Genomic DNA, 21,712 nt, shown 5'->3' with positions numbered 1-21,712 from the left:
TGTTATTTCCTTTTCTTTTTTTTGTCAGTGATGGGGATTGAATTGTGGGCCTGGGCACTATCCTTGAGCTCTTCAGCTCAAGGCTAGTGCTCTACCACTTTGAGCCAGAGTGCTGTTTTCTGGTGGTTAATTGGAGATAAGAATCACATGGACTTTCATGCCCAGGTGGGCTTTAAACCATTATCCTCAGATCTCAGCCTCCTGACTAGCTAGACTTATAGACATGAGCCATCAACTCCCAGCTTTATTTCCTTTTTTATTATGGCAGTGCTAGTGTTTGAATTCAGGCCATCACACTTGCTAGAATGATACTGTTTCTCTTCAGCTATGCCTTCAACTCAGGCTATTGCTGGTTATTTTCGAAATGGAGTCTAGATAGACTGAGTTTAAATCACAGTCTTCTAGATCTTAACTGCCTCAGTAGCTAGGATTGTAGATGTGGTCCACCAGCAGCATCTAGCTCAGTGCTACATTTAATATTAGAGAAAATGCATTCATTTAGTGGTGATAACTTGTAACAAATATATGACAGAAATGCTATAAAAGAAAGAAATGACTCATCATGGCTATATGTCGTGTGTAACCGTACAACTTTTGGGGGAAAACAGGCAAAGGGCTAGGTAAGAACAACTTAGAATCGTAATTCATATGAGAAAGAACAGACATTTTTCAGCTCTTCAAAAGCAGAAATTTTCCCTTCATGAGACATTCTCAGATGATATAGACAAGCTACAGAATGGAATACAAATATTTACAGATCATATATCTGACAAAAATTGTATGCAGAATACATATAAATCTCCCACAATGCAAATGCAAGTAATCAAATAATCCAGTTACAAATGGGCAAATGGTCTGCACCAACACTTGATCAAAGATCATGTCAGATGGCAAGCAGGCACACACAGAGGACCCTTCTCATCACTCACCATCAGAGAAGCACACACTGAAGTCCTGACTGCACATCTCTAAACACCTCTTAAGATGGCCAGAATCCAAAAACCTATGACAATACCAATTGCTGGCAAGGCTATAAAACAAATCAAATTCTCACATTTTGCCAATGTAAATGCAAAAGGGTACAGCCGTGCTGGAAAATAGCTTCTCGTAAAGCTAAAGGGCAAACGCTGTCTTACTTGAACATCCCATTCAAAACTTGTCCGTAATACTTATTTTTTAATAATGTAAAAATTAGAAAGAGCACAACTGGCCTTTAGTGGAATAATAGCTAGGCACATTGTAGAATATGACTCAGGCAGAAGAAAATAGTGAACAGGTGATGCACGCAGATACCTGGATGTATTTCAGGAATGATACGCCTCAAGGAAAAGGTCAGTCTCACAAGACAGTGTGTACTGTGTGGTTTGACTCCATTTGTATGGCATTTTTGAAAAGACAACATGGTAACAAGAGACCAATCTCAGTGGTTGCCAGGGCTTGCAGTCGAATGAGGATGTGACTATGAAGAGGTGGATGAAGGGAGATTGGGGAAGGGATGTACCATTTTGATTTCCTAGTGGGCTGGTACATGAATCTACATAGCTAATTGAATCTATTAAGCTGAACACCATAACTGGAGAGCGAGGCATGGATACCCTGGCCAAATGGGACAAAGGTCTGTCATTCAATCTAAAGTGTTATAACAGTGTCACTTGCCTGATTTTATTTTATCACTGTAACATGGTTTGTAAGAGGAAAGGAAAGGACATATGAGAGCTCTGGTCTATCTTTGCAGTTTCTACAGGAACTCTGTTCTATTTTGGAAATCTTTATGTGAGTCTAAAATTATTTTGCTGTATGTGTGTGATATATATATATATATTTTCTCAAAGTGAGAATATTTTTATACATTACTTCGAAGTATGTGTATTCCATACACTGAAATAATTTCACACACCCACATACATCCACATAGATGGTGTCAGCTTTCTTACCACTAAGACAGAATACCTAACCACTTAAGGGAGGATTTGTTTCTCTGATGGCTTCAGAAATGTCAGTCCATCCTTCAGCGGGTGGCAGAGTGGAGCAGTTCCTATCATAGAGGCCAAGAAACAAAGAAATGAAGGAGAGTGGAGTGGGCAAGGCTACACAGTAAAGTGTAACCTTGAGACACACAATATGACCAAGGCCACCACTTTTGTCATCTTCCAACAAGGCCACTGTGGGATGAACCCATTACAGAATTAATCTATTCATTCACAGAGAAACCTCATGTTCTAATTGTCCCTGGAAACAGAAACACCCAGAGATGTATTTCAGTAATCTCCTGAGCACTTTCCTTTCCAATCAAATTCTCAACCAAAATTAACCATCACATAAACCCTCATTCATATTCATTAACTATTCATTAATTCATAGATGCATTTTAATATTCTTTCTATCAATTTCAAATCATAACTGAAAGTATAACTTAAAGCCAGGAGCTGGTGACACAGACCTGTAATTTTAGGTTCTCAGTAGGCTGAGATCTGAGGATCAAGGTCCGAAGCCCTTTTTTACCCAGCAGAGCGAGCTGGCATTCCATCAGTGTCCTGACCTCCCAGTCCACCTCTCTTCATTCCCTGGAAGCCTGATGTGTCTTCGTGTTTCTGCTGAGAATTCTTCCCAGCTCACAGAAGTTTCCGAGGTTGTACCTCCTGGATGTAGCCTCACTATGGCACAAATAGGCCATCTTCTGCCATGTGATACCAAGAGCCATTTGTCCTGTGGGCCCTGGACAGTGAGCAGTGAGTTGCTCTGTGCTTGGAGAAGTTACTTCTGACTCCACGGGGCCTCCATTCCAGAAGAGACAGAGGCCAACTTGATTTGATAGACTCCTGACTTCTGTGCATCTCTTTGAAACATTTGATATGCTGTGCATCTGTGGGCAGGTGTGTCATACTGAAGACCACTAAGTAGCTTTCCTGTGAAAACATAAAAAGGATGAGCTTGATGAAATACCAAATTGCAATGCCCAATGAATTATTCATGTGTCATAAAAAGAGAATTTAATATCTTTTCATTTTTTTCCAGCAATGCTCACAGTATTTCCATTAAAGCACAATCCAAAAACTAAGAGAAAAAAGGGGAAATGGTATGCAATACTTCATCCTCAAAGGAGAAGAATTCAATTTAAAGTATAATTTTTCCTGCTAAAATAGAACACTTTTTGACTTTTTATTGTTGAATCAGACTTATCGAAAAGTTGCAAGAACAATACAAAAATTCTTGTATTCTTAAGAATGAGTGCCTGTTCTTACTTTATGATTCTGTATATTGAAACAGATATTGCCTCTGTGTTGTTTGCAAGTTAGTGACAAACATGATGTTGCTTTCTCCTTGAATGAAATTTGTTGATAAAAATAGTCAGGAAATTAACATTGTTTCAATACTACCATCTAATCTATAGGGCTCCATTCACATTTTTGCAATTCTCACAGCATTGTTCTTTATTTAAAAAAATAAAAATTAAAAGAAGCCTGGCCCAGAGTTCAAGCCCCACAACTGACAAAAACAAAAACAAAAAGGAAAATGAAAAGAAATTCAGGTCTAGGATCCCACATTGTACTTCTTTTTTTCCCCTTGGGTTATAGGGCTGGGCGCCATCCCTGAGCTCTTTTGCTCAAGGCTAGCTCTCTATCACTTTGAGCCACAGCTCCACTTCCATGTTTTGAGTGGTTAATTAGAGGCAAGAGTTTCATAGGGATTTTCCTGCCCTTGCTGGCTTCGAAATGAGATCCTCAGGTCTCAGCCTCCTCAGTAGCTAAGATTACAGGCATTGGCTGCAGGTATCTGGATACACATTGTACTTCTTTTCATACCTTTGTTGTCTTTTTTAATCTGGAAAAGTCATTTGTCTCTTCTGACATTTCATGACCTTGACTATTTGTAGAAAACAGATCAGCTATACTGTAGCCTAGCCATCAGCTTGGGTTTGTCTGGGAGTTCTTTTTGATTGGTTTCAGATGACTGCATTATTGGCAGAAATACCTCTGTACCGACACCATCACTTCTAGTGTATTCAGTTAGGATGTCCTTTGCTAGTGAGGGCAACTTTGATTGTTTCCTTCAGTGGCTGCCATGTTTCTCACTGGCCGTGTAATTTCTTTGTAATTAATAAGTGCCTTTTATGGAGGTACTGTGAGGATTTTGCACAATCCTGCTGTCCATAAATCATTCACCAAGTCATGTTAGCATTTTTGACAAATTTCTACTTTATAGTTCCTTCTGTGTTTATTAGTAGGCACTGCATTGTGGAGGAAAATTTTCCCCTTGCAATTCATTTTCTAATTCATGATGCTTTATTTCAAGTTGCGCTATCAGCAATTATGTATTCAAAGGGTTCCTATTAACATTTATTGTTCATTTATTTTAATGCTCACTACGTCTTAACTGAGAGCAGAACTACTTCCTGTTGAGTTCTTTGTCCTTTTGATCATTCCCCTGGTTCAACAAGGGATTCAAGTGAATCTTGAACATTGCCAGACCCAAAAATGAAAAATCCTTCATTTTTGCAAGGAGCCCTGCTTCTTTCCATTGGAGAATGGAATTTAAAAAACAAAATGTAGGAGCTGGATGTATTCACTGCAACTTAGGTGAGAGGTAATCACAGTTTTCAGTAGACTGAGTATAACATGTACAACATATATATATATGTATACATACACACATATGATCATGTACCATTTAATAATCAGATGCATTCTGAGAAATGTGTAGACTTACACAAATTAAAATGGCTATGATATTGGGTGATATATTCAAATGGGACCACTCTGGTAAATGTGGGTTCATCATTGACTGAAATTTTATATGACATATATTTTCCTCTTTATCTGATATTTATCTGTGGACTTATGTAAGTGTGTATCTATTATCCATATCTGCCCATCCATCCATCCATCTGTCTTGAGTTCCAATCAAATCAGTTTGTACTGATACCTGTCATTTTTTTAAAACTTCACTCTTTTAGAGTGGGGATATTTCACATCTTATTTAACGTTCTTCTTTGAACAACACTTAGATTGTTTTTAATACTTTTGATTACTTAGAATGCTGCAAAGAACAATTATGTCCACGTATAAATTGGCATTTTTGAAGATGAATCTTCAGGATACTTTCCAAAAACATCTGTGATGTAGTTATAAACTCACAGTTTTTCTTCCCAAACATTATACTGGTTTGCATCCCTGGAATCCCATTTCAGTGAAATTTCACTAATAGTGTGCTGGGTTATGTTCTTTCATTTTTGACAACTCAACTTTTCTTTCTTCAAAGGAACAGTGAGGTCGACATCATTTCCACTTCGATATTGGTTTTAAAATTCCGACACTGGCCCTGTACCTGCAGAGCCCTGACAGTGAGACAGTCTGTAATAACAGGAAAACTGGACTAAAAGGATCTTTACCTTTAAGTCAATCTAAATTCAGGTATTAAAGCTATTTTGGGCTTTTTTTTATTTTTGCCAGTCCTGGGCTTGAGCTCAGGGCATGAACACTGTCCTTGGACTTTCTCAAGGCTAGAGCTCTACTACTTGAGCCTCAGCACCACTTCCAGCTTTTTTTTTCTATGTATGTGGTACTGAGGAATTGAACCCGGGTCTTCGTGCATGCTAGGCAAGCACTCTACCACTAGGCCAAACTCCCGGCCCCTATTTTGGACTTTTCACATGAAAACAGTAAGGGATACAATGGACTATATGCTGAGTTCTTCAGAAAAATCTTAATTTAAAATGAACATTTTAGCTTATTATTACTATCTATTCTGTTATTTTATTATGATTTAGATTGTTTTAATCATTCGATTGTTATTTTAAAGGGGACTATAGGGGGATTATAATTACATAGGTCAGATGAGGACATTTCCTTTCTTACAGTCCCTTCCTCCCTCCCCTCTCTACCCACAAATTGTATAGTTCATTGCTATACTTTTTCACCCTTTTTTCCCTTGAGTTCTGTGCCCTTCCCCTCACCTTCCTGAAGATTTAGATTGTTATCATGGCCTTCAAAAATATACATGAAATCTTTACATGCAGAAAACCAATAACCAATAATGGAGACTTTAAGCAGGACTATGTCTATGAAAATTAGCTCGATAGTGAATGATAATTTGGTATTGAGCTGTAAAACTGACCTTTTGCGTGGATTAGGAAAGACCATGAACCATTATTTCCCCATCATGTAAGTCGATGTGGACCATACCCTAGCTTTTTCAAACACTGGAAAGTAGTCAGCTCATGCATTGGGCTAGGTGCAGATGCATTCTCTGTCCCAACTCACTCCATGCTTTCTCTTGCTCTCTGCTTTCTTTTCTACACACAGGTCCTTGACTGAGCCAGAGGCCATGAGACTCAATGTCTTCACAAAATGTGGAGTTCACTATATGCTATGGTTAAAATCTTGATCTGCAGGTGATGGCATCCTCTCCATCTGTCTGTCAGTCTAACTGGCTGACTTTCTGTCTGCCTGACTGACAGCCTGCCTGTCTCTTTAGGTCTGTCTCTCTCCCTCCCTCTCTCTGTCCCTTTCTTCCTCCCTCTCTCTTTGTCACTCTCTTTTCAGCTTTTTGGGGTGGTTAACTGAAGATAAGAGTCTCGTGACCTTTCCTGCCCAATGGTGGCTTCAAACCTCAATCATCAGATCTCAGCCTCCTGAGTAGTTAGGGTTACAGATGTGAGCCACAAGTGTCTGGCTTTCTAACTTTGCTCTGCTACATACCTGCCATGGTGTGCTGTCTCACCTAGCAACAGAGCCAACTTATTATTGATTGAAAACTCCAAAAAAATTGTGAGCCAGATAAACCTTTCTTCTTAATTACTTCATCTCAAATATTGCATTACAGTGACAGAAAGCTAACAAACACCATGTGCAGAGTATGTCCAGAGTATGAAATGAAAAACATAAGTGAATAATTGCTAACATGTATTGATAGCTTACTATATCCTACTCACTGTTACTTGAATCAATTAGTATTCTTTTTTGCCAGTCCTGGCTTGAACTCAGGGCCTGAGCACTATCCTTGGGCTTTCTCAAGGCTAGAGCTCTACCTTGAGCCACAGAACCACTTCAAGCTTTTTTCTTTGTATGTAGTATCGAGGAATTGAATCCGGGTCTTTGTGAATGATAGGCAAGCACTCTACCACTAGGCCAAACTCCTGGCCCCCTCAAGTAGTATTCTTTTATACTAATTCTTTTGAAACCATGTGATATGATTCTTTATACCATTTACTTGGCAGTGGTGATGGGGTTTTTCACTTGGTGATGATGTCAGCATTTCCCATCATTCTCTGAGTTGTTGGTCTTATTTCCATATTGGTTTTCCCACTGGACATATTGGACACCCACCCCAGGCCCTTCAGAGGGCACTGAGTTCAAGTTCTGGCATTTGGCATTAAAAGAAAAGGAAAAAAAAACAAAAAGGAAGAAGGAAGAAGAAGAGGCAGAGGAAGAGGAGGAAGAGAAGGAGAAGGAGGAGGAGAGGGAGAAGGGAGGAGGAGGAAGAGGAGAGGGAGAAGGAGGAGAAGAAAGAGAAAAGGAAGGAGAAGAAGCAGGAGGAGGAGGAAGAAGAGAAGGAGGAGGAGGAGGAGGAGGAGGAGGAGGAGGAGGAGGAGGAGGAGGAGGAGGAGAAGGAAATAGAATTGAACTTTGTTCTTAGTGGTGATCACACAGACATGATCAGCTGTTATGCAATTTTTCAGTGAGCAAAGACATAAAAATAATATTTAGTTATCTATACTCATACCCTCTATGACCAGAATCAAATCAGAAGCATCTAAAGCAAAAGGGCAAAGTCAAATGTAAGAATGGAGGGCACAAAACCCAAGATATTATGTCCTGCAAAGACACTCTACTGTAGAGAGTAGATATTTTGTATCGTTCCTTCTAGAATATGTAAGACACTGTCTTTTATCTGAATTCCTTTCTGAATTAACTTGATTTTTTACCATCTTTAAAAATTGTTCATATTTTTGGCTCTTAGATCAGCATCTTCTAAAAATACAGTAACTCCCTAAGGAACATAAAATCACTTAGGAAATATTGGACTAGACATGACCAGAAGGGGGAAAATGTTTATTTTTGAATGATACATTACCTAACTTATTTTCAAATGTTATTATCTGAATGTATTTGTTTTATAAAAAGTGACAAAATGCAAAGCAGGAAAAAGCAGAGCTGTTTTGAATGCAAGCCAGTTTGGATATCTACAACAGTCTCCATGTCCCACTATATATCCGAGTATCATTTCACAGACTTCAAGCCCACAGGAGCATAGGAGGAAACCACTACATTAACTAAAGCATGAGAAGCCTCTCATTACATAGCAAAGGACATTCTCATTGTGATGGCCTTGGAATGTCCCCTCAAAACCAACAGAAGACAAACAGTGAGACCCCTGAGAGTGTAGTCCTCATTTTCAGGAGCTTAGAGGTACATGGATACTGCTAAGGAGCAATACATAAACTTTTACAGTTAATATACACTTCAGTCAAACACTCGGGTTTCTCATAGTGAAATAATCTGGGTACTGGAAAGTTGGTGAACAAAGAACTAAACTCCCAGATTTGAGGAAATAGACAGTGATGAGTTTGACATTTTATTTATATTGATGCCATCTAAGAGTCTGTTCCTCCACCAGGTAGAGAATTAAGAGGCAGAAGAGTAATGAGTAAAGCAGAAAGTTTATTAAAAGTGAAAAAGTATAGGTTCTCTGTAGAATGGGATCCTTACAAAAAATCTGAAGTCTCCAGGGAATTGGTCTTATTATTAATAACAATGTAATAATGGTAATAATGTAAAATAAAAATTAAATAGTAATATAAGAATAATAATAAGTGCTTTATTAATTCTCCTCTCACCCTGGGACATGACTGGTAAATGAGAGACCATATACTGACTTTGGTCCCTCACTGGTCTCTGCCATTGGGCACAAGGGCCATGCCTGCTTGTGCATGACAGAAGTGGGTTTGATCAGTTGGACCCAATCATGCACCAGATATGAGCTCACTACTGAGGTACAAGTGTGAGTCCTATCTCCCTACTTTATGGGAAGAAGAATTGGCATTTTGAGCAAGAGCAGAAGCACAAGGGTGGGTCAATCTTGTCTGTCATGTGTTATGTCTGCCACATTTTATCCCTATTTACTTAGCAGTTCCTCCTTTTTTCCCCACTACACATAAAGTCATCCTCCCAGACTGATTTGGAGCTCCAGGTTGGATGTAGGATATTAAGCATTTCTCTGGGGAATCTGGCTTCTGCCTAGGACTGTTTCGTCTATGTTTTAAGAAGACTTGAGGAACTTATGATCTCCACAGCACAAACATGAAAAGGGCTGAGGCCTTTTCTGGGGACCAGTTCAGTCCCTAAACTGCTTTGTTCCTGTCATAGCAGATATCCAGGACTAAACTCACAGATCCTTCACTAGGCCCTTGGTTCAGAGAGGACGAGACAAACAGACATGAACTTAAGATTTTTCCTAAAATGTTCCCTACCCCCATGTATGAGAATAACAGTTGCTTGCGTCCTAAAGCATGTCAGTCCAGCCTTGGGGCTGAATTTGGCAATTCTTGCTTACAATCTTCCAGGCCCATAATACCTCTCAACCCCTCCTCCTAACTCCCCATCTGTCAACTATCCAATGCAGAGCACAGGTTCCTTGAAGAGCCCCGGAATCATCACTTAGGCTGAGAGAGCCTTGGAGCTCTTGCCTGCCCCCTCCCTTACAGGACACAGCTCATTTTCACCCTGAGAACTCTTGTTGGTTTTCTCTCACTCTGTCTCATCAGCGTATAATGCACCCTTTATACAGGGCAATCACTGCCTGGTAGAGAAAGTAAGCAAGAATGCCCAAGATGATTGACAAATTATGTCAGACAATTCTATTCAGATCCTAAAATATACCCTCCCCTTATTCTGTGTTAGTAAGCACCCAGTACTCTGAGCTAAGCATGGATCAACACATTATGGGGCCTTTGTGGTTTTATTTAGATTTTTTTTTGCCAGTCCTGGGCTTGAGCTCAGGGCCTGAGCACTGTCCTTGGACTTTCTCAAGGCTAGAGCTCTACCACTTGAGCCTCAGCACCACTTCCAGCTTTTTTCTACATATGTGGTACCAAGGAATCGAACCTGGGTCTTCGTGCATGCTAGGCAAGCACTCAACCACTAGGCCAAACTCCCAGCCCCGACCTCTGTGGTTTTAAATGGAATCTGATTTTGAACAAAGCCAAAACCTATGGGCTTCAGGATGCCAGGAAAACCTGGCACAAGGAAGGTAGTTTGATGATATAATGGGGAATCTGGTTTCCCACAGCCAGACTGACAAGGAAACCTCCTTACTTGACACAAATGGACCCCTATCACCCACTACAGTGCTGCAGGTTCCAGCAAAGTGTCCTAGGGTTACCCTCACAAGATCTTCATGGCTCTTTCCTTAGAAACTGGCCTGGCCTCGGTGACTCATTAACAATCATGGAAGCGCTACCTGACAGTACTTATTTAATATAACCTGAGAGTACTTATTTAATATAATAGTCAATGAGGAAAATTCCACATTCTTCTGATGCAGACAAAGGATGTCACATACTGTGCTGGCTGCCAAGAACAAAGGACATCTGAGGTGCGTGAGGGTACCTCTGATAGTCACAGGACCCAAGGAGATCTGCACTCACTAGTCTGTTTCTTTGATGTGTTTAAGCCTTGATTGATCATTAGTTTCTCCAGATCCAAGGAAGGCAACCTTGAATTTTCCCCAGGTATCATTCTCACTCCTCCACAGACTCAAATTCCTCTCAATAATCTCCCTGAGTAGATGATGTGGATGCAGGTCTTACAGAGCACAAGAGGGAGGGCACTTCAGTGTTAGATAGAGGCGGGAGAAGGTGGTCAACATGGGCAATAATAGGCCAACATGAAGATTAATCAGGTGGTCAGCCCAGGAATTGAGAGTCACCAGCTTTCCAGGCAGGGGCGGGGGTTTGGGGGAGGCTTGATGTGAGCAGGCTAGGACTGAGGGAAGCAGGCCCCACCCACCATTGGGGGGTACCAGCTAAGGGGCCCAGGGAACCCAACCAGCCTCTGCCTCATTCTGCTCTACTTCCTCCATAGTTGGAACACAAAAGGAGCCCTCCACACAAACCATGAACTCCTTTGGGATGCTTGCAATCTGCACTACAGATGTTTCCAGCAATGGCCCAGGGAGAAATTTTTAAACAGCTGCTGTGGGTCTTTCCTCTACTTGGCTGATTGGTATCAAACTGCTTCTCTGCTGAGCCAGCCTTGTGCTCTCTCCATTTGGTGGCATGATACCCGCAGCCACTCAGAACCATGATGCTCCACTGGTAGAAGGAGGGAGGAAAGGGAGGAGCTGTTAGAATCTGTTCTGTAGTTCGTGAGCTGTCTGCTTGGGTGTGCTATCTTAGTGCATAGCTCCTTTATATTACAAAGTAAGAGTCTGTGAAAAGTTAGGAGAGGGTCATGAAATCTGTTTCCTGGCTGCTTGAGGCTGTGAAGTCTTTCTCAAGCAGTTGCCTAAAGCCAGAGTCTTGCTTCCAGCACACCTGTGTGCATAGGAGTAATTCTAAGCCCTGATTGTCTTAGAAAATTTCTGTGCAACCCTATGGCCAGTGGCCTCCCCGTTGCAAGTGTTCAGGAAACAAGTCAGGCAGCAAAATCACCCAAAGTTCTAAAGGGGCCCAGAGAAACAATGCACATCAACTATGTTCAACCTGCCTGAGTTTCAGTCTTACGTTTTATAACAGAAATAACAGTAAAAAAAAAAAGTAGTGGGCATTTCTAGAGTAGCTGTTGCAATGTGGTGAGGTTTGGATGCAAAACAACCCAACCCCCACCAAAAAAAGACAAAATTGAAGTAAATTTACAAAAAAAACCATTTAAATCCCAACAAACAGGCACAGATAGATTTGTGTCTGCCAGGATCTCCATCTGAATTGTTGTGAAGCTCAAGGTCTAAGCTGGAAGAATGGCTGGTCCTTCAATCTGGCTTTCAACCTCTCTGAATATGATCTCTGGACACAGATCATTTGTCATAGACTGGGCCATAGAGATAGAGTATTTCTCAATGCTTCAGGCATTTGACTTAACAGTGGTCCCCCAACATTTAAAAGTGGCTTGTTTTCAGAGGGTAGTCAAGACAACGTTGAGGTAACAAGATTGTGTATGTAAGAAGCAGGCAGCCATGTCCTGTTTAGACTCAGGACAGCACATCTTTTATTCTGATAGGTGATCTGCCCTGGATATGTGACTCCACCTGGGCAGCGAGTGGGTCCTCACATCACAGCATGCATTATGTATCCTGTGAGCTGTTTCCGTTTCCATCTCTGATACCCATAATGATGGTGATTTTCATTTCCTTTTATTGTTCTGAAGACCATATGGGAGATAATGTGCAGAGGTGCTGTACGATCCCAGACACATGGAGAAGAGACTCACACCCAAGCAGACAGCCAACCATGACCTGCAATATGGCAATGTTGGACAGCTGCTCTCCTGCCCACTCTACTCTCTGTAGAGTGACATTTCAGAGCCTCTAACCTACATATAGGAGTCCCTGTCTGTGTGGGATCGGGTCGGCCTGCCTTATGTGGATGCAGGTCATTAACTTCCATCCAAGGTGAACTTGAGCCAACTCAACAACATGCACCTATTCCTCTGTGGACTATAAAATCCTGACAGGGGATCCTATCAACTCACTACACCACCTCAGCTGTTTTAGAGTGGTTAGAGGCCCTGGCAATTTTATGTGCATTAAATTAGCAAAATTACTGAAGGTACCATGAACAATATCTTTAGTTATTACAGCAGCCAAGGAGTTTTCTCCAGTCAGGCATGGTGTCCATGTCCTGGGCAGTTCTCTGATGATTCCTTTACTAATCTCCATTCCTTTCTCTCTCACCATCTCTACAGAGTGACTACTCAAGTGACACCGAGAGTGAAGACAACTTCCTTATGATGCCCCCTCGAGACCACCTGGGACTCAGTGTCTTCTCTATGCTCTGCTGCTTCTGGCCTTTGGGCATCGCAGCCTTCTACTTGTCCCATGAGGTAAGGTCTCTGCCTATCATCTAGTGGCATACATGTACAGCTGCGACACAGGTACACTGGGCCAGGAGGAGGAAAGCCTGTTAAGTCTGTTACAAGAAAGTCAACACCGAAACCGGCCAGGAAAAAAATAGGGAATCCAGGGAGGTTGGCAGAGTCGTTCAGGCAGTCTCGATCTCAGCTTGAGGATGCTCAGTTCTTGCAGAGGTGGGACTGGCGTCAGGAGGAAGTCTGCTTGGCAGAATCAGGCATCCATTTGGTAAGATGTAGATGACCTTCACAAAAGTCCTGGGATCATGCCAATGAGGGCAACACCCATGTTGTCAAATATCTAGCCCAAGTCAATATTGGACATAATGAGAAAGGAAAAAATGAGGGTTTTCTTTCCTTGTTAAGATTGCTCAAGTAACAAGTTCTGGTTCTGCAGCAAAGCCTCAGTATAACCATCCCAAATGAATGTCCTGTTAGTGGGAAAGGCTCATCCCACCATGCAGATGTGAAGAGACCCCAAAAGACACAATTACCCATTTTTTTTATTATACTGCATCCTTCACAGAGCCCTTTGTTAAAAGATTCTTCCTTAGCAAAGGAAGGGCATTCATTTAGAAAGCATCTGTTTTCCTGATCTTATTAATCTAAGAAAGGCATTTATGCATGCCAATTACAGCATGAGACTATGGCATCACCACCGTGCGCTGTCTTCATCTGAACCAAATGGAAGAAGGGCACCCTGCCCTGCACTGACTCAGGATGCAGACTCAGAACTCATGGGGTATTCTCAGGGTGTACATGAGATTTGGGGGTTCTCAGGAATGCCCCTCTGGCTTTGAGGGGGTCTAGGACTGAGGCTGAATAGAGCCAGCCAACTGGCAGGTCTTATGCTTTCACTGTTTCCAATTTTGTTGTTTGTTATTTCTTGACTGGAAAGTTGGCTTCCTGGGATGAGGCCAACAATTGCTTCTTGCTGGTCTCTGTACTGGTGGGGTCAGTTTGATGAAAAGAAAATCCTTCTGCAGTTCTCTTTGTGTCTTTTCCACATCTCCAATGAAAATGCTGCCTTTCCAGAAGAGGCAAGAGAAGAAAGAGCATTTGGATCGGCTGTGACCCGCTGGAGGGCAAATGCCATTTAGCACCAACACAAGAGGCAGGGAATCACTTCCAGAGGAAATGAGTGTTACCAGAAGGAGTGGAGCAAGCCACATGGGCAAGAAAAAAGGGCTAAGCATGGCCAGCACCCAGTTGGGCTCTGGTCCTAGCTCTGTGGAACCATGGCTCAGAGATAGGGACTTATGCAGGCCTGAGGTTAGGCTAGAGGCTGCTCTATCTTTGGCCTCAGGATTTATGTAGACTTCTCTTTTGGCACTCTGCTCCACAAATGCCACATACCCCCTGTCTTTGTCCCAGCAGCATAAGCATGTGTGGAAAGCCAAACTTCTGGGCCTGGCAGGGTTCAAGTGGTTTGTGTAATAGCAGGTCCAGCTGATCTTGGACTGCAGGGTGAGGCCACAGGCCCTGCTAATGATGTAGACTGGAATGCCCAGAGATTTGGAGAAATGCATGTAGACATTCCTATGCCTGTAGTGAGTGAAGCCTGCTCAGGCTCCTCCTGTGAGTTGTCCCTGCAAGCTCAAGTAAAACAAATAACCAGGTGCAGTTCCACTGCAGCTGGGAATCCTGCCCAGAATCCCATTGTGGGGCTGACTGGCATCAACTCTACCCAAAGCCCACTGTTGTATCACATCTCTGAGTCATTGCATATGGAGATGGGGGCAAATCTTCCTGGGTGCATCTATCTTCTGGGAGTACCTTTAACAATGGAGCTATGCTTTATGCTTTGTTGCCAAAGTTTGGAATGAGATTGGTATAATTATTTTGGATATCCACTGAAGAGGTCTGATCTGTTCCCAAACATGAGAGAGGACAGCTAATTCATGTAGACACCTAACAAGGTAGAAATCTGTCAGCAACATGTGGGGTGAATGTGAGTCCTTGATAAATGGGGAGATGGCCAGACCTCTGTCAGCAGTGTACTGAAGCCCCCAGAGCACCTGGAGTCTCTGTTCCACATATCCTGAGATGAAGCCACTGATCTAGAATAGGCAGGGCAGGTTGTAGACAGCACCTTGGTTTGTAAGATAGTAATTCCAATAAAAGCAAGGCTACTATAGCAGAAATCGGCGGTTTAGTTTCTCTTTCTCTGAAATATATTTTATTCTGAACACAGTAAGACTTGGAGCTCATGATTCATGGCATTCAATATACCTTCGGCAGTTAGATGGGTTTTTCATTATTTGTGTAACAACAGATATGAAATGCAGTTCAAGACATGTTTCTGATTGCTCATTTTCAAGTGAAATCTCCAACCCTCTTGCAAAACGGAGGGATCACCTGAATTATTGGAGTAGAAAAAGGTTCTCTAAGGGGCCCAGATGTCAAGCTTCGCTTGCCACTATACTTAAGATAAATTCACTCCTGTAGCTACAGAACAGTTTAGCATTTTTTCATAAAGAACTCTCTGGAGGTGAGAACCCGTCACGGGACCTGTGTCCAAATAGGGGTTTCTCTTCTACTAATGGCTCTCCTGATCACAATCTAAAAGTATAGCAGCCTGAGCTTTGCTGCAGGTCTGGAAATCACAGAGTCCCTCCCTTCCCCACTGCACATAGTGACTCAGATTGGCCATGAGGCTGTTGTGCCTTCTGTTTATGCCTCTGCAGTCTAAACTGCAGACTCGAAATCTCCAGCAGGCCATTCGAGAGGGGCGGGCAGCTGCCAAAGGAAGGGTGCGTGGCACGAAATAGAACAGACATACTCTGAGAATCATTGCTCTAAATTGAATCAGTACTGGCCTAGACAGGGCCAGCTGGGAGTTCTAAACCTAAGGACTGGAGGAAGCATGGCACTGGTGCCCTGTCTAATGATGAGGGTTGGGAGGGAGCTTTGTGACTCCTGAGACACAGAGTTGTTGGGAATAGAAAGAATAGCCAACAAAACATTTGAAGCCAAGATTTCCACCAAGGCTACTATTGCTGTTGACAGGGAATCTGACATTCACATGTGAGTTTTTTGGATTTGCATTCCTTTTATCATGAATTCTATCTCAGTGAACTCCCTGACAATTACCCCATGCCTGTTTATTGTCAAAATAACTATTCAGTGAAGTCAAAGAAATGTATGAGGCCAATCTGGGAAAACAGCTAAACAAAACAAACCATGGTCATTTGATTCAGTTGGTCAGTGGTAAGAAGAATTTTTAGCATTCTTTGGGTATTTTTTTTTCGTACTGTAGGCTTCAAGCTAAGTTCTCATGAACAGGAAACTCCTCTGTGCCTCAGTTTTCTGACCGATAGCATGATGCTTGTATAATTCCCGTAGCTTAGCATTGAACTGACACATATGAAAGACCCAGGAGCTCGTACTGGTAGCTGGGGCTGCAAGCATGATAGACCCCTATTGGAAACCTGAGTGGTCCATGCTCTATGGATCCAATGGTGAATGGATTCTGGGAATAAGACTGATTTCAGGAATTCTAAGATAGTGTTTATAAGAGTGAACCAATGCAACAGTGATAATCACAGGACAATATGTTGGAAATTAACTTTACAACGTGGGGGGAGAGGGAAAGTAGGAGAAAAACAGGGAGGGGATAACAAGGTTTGACCAGAAATGTACTCATTACCTTACATGTGTAACTGTAAGCCCTCTGTATATCACCTTGACAATAAAAGTACATTTTTTCAAAAAAATTAAAAAAGGAGTAATAGGAAGCTGAGAGTTGGAAGATTAAAGCTTAAAACCAGCCTGAGCATTAAAGTCCTTGAGATTCCATCTTCAATTAATTGACAAAAAATTGGGGAAGTGAGATTTCTGAATTCAAGCCAGCATGCACACAGGCATGGGAACACACACACACACACACACACACACACACACACACACACACACACACACAAAGGCAAAGACCACTGAGCACTATATGATAAATACCAAGTGCCATGTACTCATGCATCTTGGGGTATGATCCTAGCCCACAGCACCACCACCTCTGGGGCCCATCAGGAGTGTACATTCTCTACCTGGCCAAAGGCTTGCATAAGCTGAGTTTCTGGTACATGAACAAAAATCCGAATCTTAGTAAGCCTACGATGTCCCATAGCACTCACCAGTGTCTTGCTGCCTCCACAACCCTGGAGAGACATGGGGACTATGGTCACTCTGGTGCTATGTGTTGGGGGGGATACAGTCCTTCTTGGTGGGGTTGCATGGCTTGCTTAAAGGCGGAGCTGATAAGCAATAGGTGGGGCTCGTGGATTAAATTGTTCCAGAAAAGACTCACTATCTTTCTCTAACCTCAAACTGTGGTGAAAGACTAGGGAGGAAAGAAATGAATGGAGCTTGTTGACACAAGTTCATTTTGCCCCAGCTCTGTTTTTGTCTTCAGTTAGCCCCCAATGCTACTAAGTTCTATGAGTCAATTTACAGAGAAAGGCATTGATACACACAGTCTTGAGACAGATCCATTTAAGAGCTAATGTTTCCAGTCAGCACTGAGGATAGAAATGAATCCCACAAGTTGCTTAATGACATTCGTAAACCAGTTAATACTCATGTTTTATCTTCTCTAATCTCTCCAATGAAGCTGAAATGTATAAAAAAATCTCCATTTAAATGAACACAAAATGAAGTTTCAACTCTTGAGCCACTTTCAGGAGTCACAGAGGCAGCAAGTGTGAGTACCTGAGTTAAATGTTAATACTGTATCAACCCAATTTTTTCTGCAATTCAACTCTGATTTTTATCTAATTATAAACATGAATAGACCATAAATGACTCCTAAGTTTGTTGTCAGCAGGGGTCAGGTGACCCAGAAAAAAAAATGTTCTGATATTTTCCCTCATGGCCTTGCATTCCACCCCACGGAACAGATAGAAGCCCAGCTCAAGACTAGAGGTAGATGCTGCCCTGGAATCTCTGCTCCAGAACATGACAGACACGCGCCAGGGTTGCAAGCACTGAGCTGGCTTAGCAGAATCTTCTACATTTAGACATTTATTATATCTTGATTTAATTTCATTCCATTAAAAATGCTTCTTTCTTTTGCTAACTGCAGCATTAGAGCAATAATTAAATGGGAAAAGGGTATTCAGAACCAGATTGTGAATTTTATAAATAGTACCAAAGAAAACTGGGCAAATGAGGGGAAAAAGAACTTCTTTGTTGTACTGAAATCTAAATGAACAGGAGTCCAACAGCACCAACAGCCATGCTCCTGGAATCACATGCCTTCAGTATCTATAGAACCCTGAGACTGTATCAGGCCCTGGGAGCTCTAAATACAACAAGGGCATGTAGCTTCTGGGACTCTGTATCTGTAGAGGGTCTCTCACTTTGGAACAAGATACCATGCAATATTAGAACAGACACCAGGGTAGTTTCAGAAACCTACTATACTGGAGGTGATGTTGGTTTTCATCATCCAGAAGGAGTGTAGTGGGATCTGAACCACTGAACGCTTACTAAATGGAGAGACTCCACTATCTTTGGAAGATTGCCCACAGGTTTGGGTTGTAGGATGAGGAAGATAGAGGATGCACAGGAAGATGAGGTTCCAGCCACAAACAGAAAGATGTGCAGAGAAGCGAGGAAGGTCTTGGCTTGGGCACCATCAAGCCTGCAATGTCTACTGTCAAGCAGTGGAGAGGCAGGGCAGGAGACTGGACATCTGTGTTTGATGGTAGGAAGAAGACTGGGCAGAGAACATGGATGTAAGAGGAAAAGGGCTGAGTGTTGATCACTGTCAGCTAGAAGGCCAGTGAGAACAGCCTTCTGGAGACATTCAGGAAGGCACAACCCCATGTAGTGGGCACCAGACAGGGTGGGAGAGAACTCATGTGGCTCTAAGGACCTATGTTGCCAGAAGTTGAGTAGTGAGTGCCACACAGTGGGCACCAGAAGGGCCCTTGAATGCTGGGGATTTTCCAATTCTTGACATCCACACTGATGAAAACTCCTTGATCTTTGATCCTGTGAGCTGTGTACTTTTATGTAAGTATGTTATACTACATACATATACTTTTTTAGGGAGAGAGTAGTAGCATGCTATATTTAGTTATATCTTTTGGAGAATGTGCTGAGACTAGAAAGAAATGTGATACTATCAAATATTTAATGCAACAGTTGCATCATTATTATTTGTTTGCTAGTTGTTTATTTGATTGTTATTGATGTGGTGCTATGGATTAAACCTAGAGCCTCAAGCATGCTAGGTCCACTGAGCTGTAGTCTGACCCGCGTATTTGTTTCTGGTAGGAAAGTGATAGTTTGCCTGTGTGAGTGAGACAGAAGAGGGTGGTGGGGAAGTGATACAACAAAGTGAAAGTTGGATGTTTCATACCAGGAATTGGTGGCAGATTTTTGGAAAGACAATGTTGAACAGGAGAGCAGGTGGGAGCAGTGGGAGGGATTTTCTTCCTTAAGAGTTCTGAAGTCCAAGACATGTGAAAGGGTATCAATGTATGTGAATTAATGCACCTTCTGTCTGGCAAATATCATGTAACCCTTTTATTAATTACAATAAAAAATATATAAAAAAAGAGTTCTGAAGTTTATCACAAGCCACTGAATAGTGGATGCAGATGTGCTTGGTAAACAGGAGATTCTACTTCTTAGAGGTTCTGGCTTCTGGGCATGCAGGAAGCTCTGGTAAGGGAGTGTTTGAGAAATGATGAGATACTGAGAGGTAGATCTTGGGACTGAAGAAGGTCCAGGATTAGAACAGAACCAGGAGTAGCAGTGGAGACCAAAACACTCCTTCAGCCAGACCAGAACTATTTACATGCTCCATGTTTCCTCTACCTGGACTGTAGGAGCTGGTGCAATCTCACAGGCAGAAGGGACTTCTGTGGCTGCTCATTTGCCTAAAGAAAACCACATAGTGGGAGAAGCAAGAGGCTCCAAGGCACAGAGCAGTCCTCAGGATGGGCTTTGGAGTCTGATTGAACTAGGATGTAAAGAGAGGATTAGAGGGAAGGTCAGGCTGGAGCAATAGAAGCCCCTCATGTACCAAGCACCAGGAACACATACATGCAGCCTCACTAGCTCCTCACAGTGACTGGTGTCACCCAGCTTCCTTGATCGTCTTCTGGATGGACTCAGTGATTATGGTGCTGAGACTGCTTGCACCACTGTTAGAAGAACCAACAGATCATGCTTTAAACATTATAAATCTCCATTGAGAATTACTAAAGTCTCTGATCCTTCCCTTTTGCACCCAGTGAAATAATAGCCCTCAATGTAACACTTAAGGGAGTGGGTGTCCCATCTAACTCCCTCAGGACTGGATCATAATAAGCTACAGGAGAAACCAAAGCATCCTTGATAATGATACACCAGAGGTACCTATTATTTCTTCTGAACTTGATGGCCTCCTGCAGCGTGGAAATGTAAGTCAAGTGCATGCAGTCACTGCTTCCAAATAAAAGTCTCTGCAAGTTCCACAAAGATGAAGCAATTTGAGTATGAAAACCTGTCACTCAGATGCAATCTGGTAGAACATCCTGTCCCAAAAGGAAGTATTTCCCGTGTCTATGTTTACCATAGATATTCATGCTGATTCTTCATGGCCATTCACTTTAGTGGTGTTTTCATCCTGTGTCCCTCTATCCCAGAAAAATATCCAATCTGGTTTGGACCTGCTTCGACAATGCTCAGCCGAGTGGGCCATGGCTCCTTGCATAGAACTACATGATTCTACTTGTTGAACTTGACTTTCATACTTGTGTTCTTGAACTGCCACATGAAAAGTGATCCATGCCACAAGGCAATAGGAATTTGGATGATATGCCACATCTTCTACATTTTAATATAAAATAACAGGATGGTTGTCCTTTGAAAAAATTCAAGGCTGGTAAGATAATAGGGAAGGGGGGAAATCAAGATGAGCGGGGGGGAGGGAAGGAGGGAAATGGGCACCATGACATGAGAAAGGCTATCAATATTTGTGAAGTAATGTACCTTCTGTCTGGTGAATATAATGTAACCGTGCTATTAATTACAATAAAACATATATGAAGAAGAAAAATAAAGCATGGGGAGGGGAGTAATTGTTTTGCTCTAAACAAATTAAGACAGTAAGTAGCACCTGATGTGTACAATGTCACCAACTTCTCACAACAGCCTGGGTCCTAATTCTACATTATAGATCTGAACCCAGGTCTGTATCAATCAGAATAGATGCCACATCAAATCCTTTGTGTAGTTCTGTAGCCACTGTTCAGAAAAAGATGGCGGCAGGTTTTATTTCATCCCTAGGCAATCACTGATAGAGAGGGGACAGTTTCTCTCAAGTGTGGAAGCTGACACCCAGAGATACGGTTCATTCCTTCAGGATCACACAGCAGTTTCATTGCTCTAACTGGGATTTCTCCAAAGGGAATGACATGGAAAAAGTCTCGTGTAGCTCCACTATCAGTAGATTCTCACACTTGTCTCCCTGTATGTTCTAGACCAATCGCATTCATGCCCACTGTGTATTTGCAGTTTCATTCTAAGTTTGGTTTGGGTTCATTACCTTGCATTGAAAATTATTTTTATTACTTATTTTTATTAGTTAATCCTCATCTATTCTTCCCACAAAGGGTCAGTTTTATGATTTCAAAAATCATTCTACAGGGGCCAGG

The 21,712-nt window shown here is 42.1% G+C and overlaps 1 protein-coding gene across 3 annotated transcripts in view; it reads left to right on the top strand.

Annotated features, from left to right (window-relative positions):
• The window catches only part of Syndig1 (synapse differentiation inducing 1), a 154,499-nt gene that overhangs the window by 75,453 nt on the left and 57,334 nt on the right, over nucleotides 1–21,712 (top strand). For all 3 annotated transcript variants that reach the window (XM_090351908.1, XM_090351907.1, XM_090351909.1), the window contains exon 3: nucleotides 12,900–13,037. In XM_090351908.1, the coding sequence (XP_090208034.1) occupies nucleotides 12,900–13,037 (138 nt within the window). The remainder of the gene's footprint in view (nucleotides 1–12,899; nucleotides 13,038–21,712) is intronic.

The sequence above is a fragment of the Megascapheus bottae genome, chromosome 18 (genome assembly GCF_031878675.1).
Source record: "Megascapheus bottae isolate mThoBot1 chromosome 18, mThoBot2.hap1, whole genome shotgun sequence".
Lineage (NCBI taxonomy): Eukaryota > Metazoa > Chordata > Mammalia > Rodentia > Geomyidae > Megascapheus > Megascapheus bottae.
This window is presented reverse-complemented; position numbering and strand designations above follow the sequence as displayed.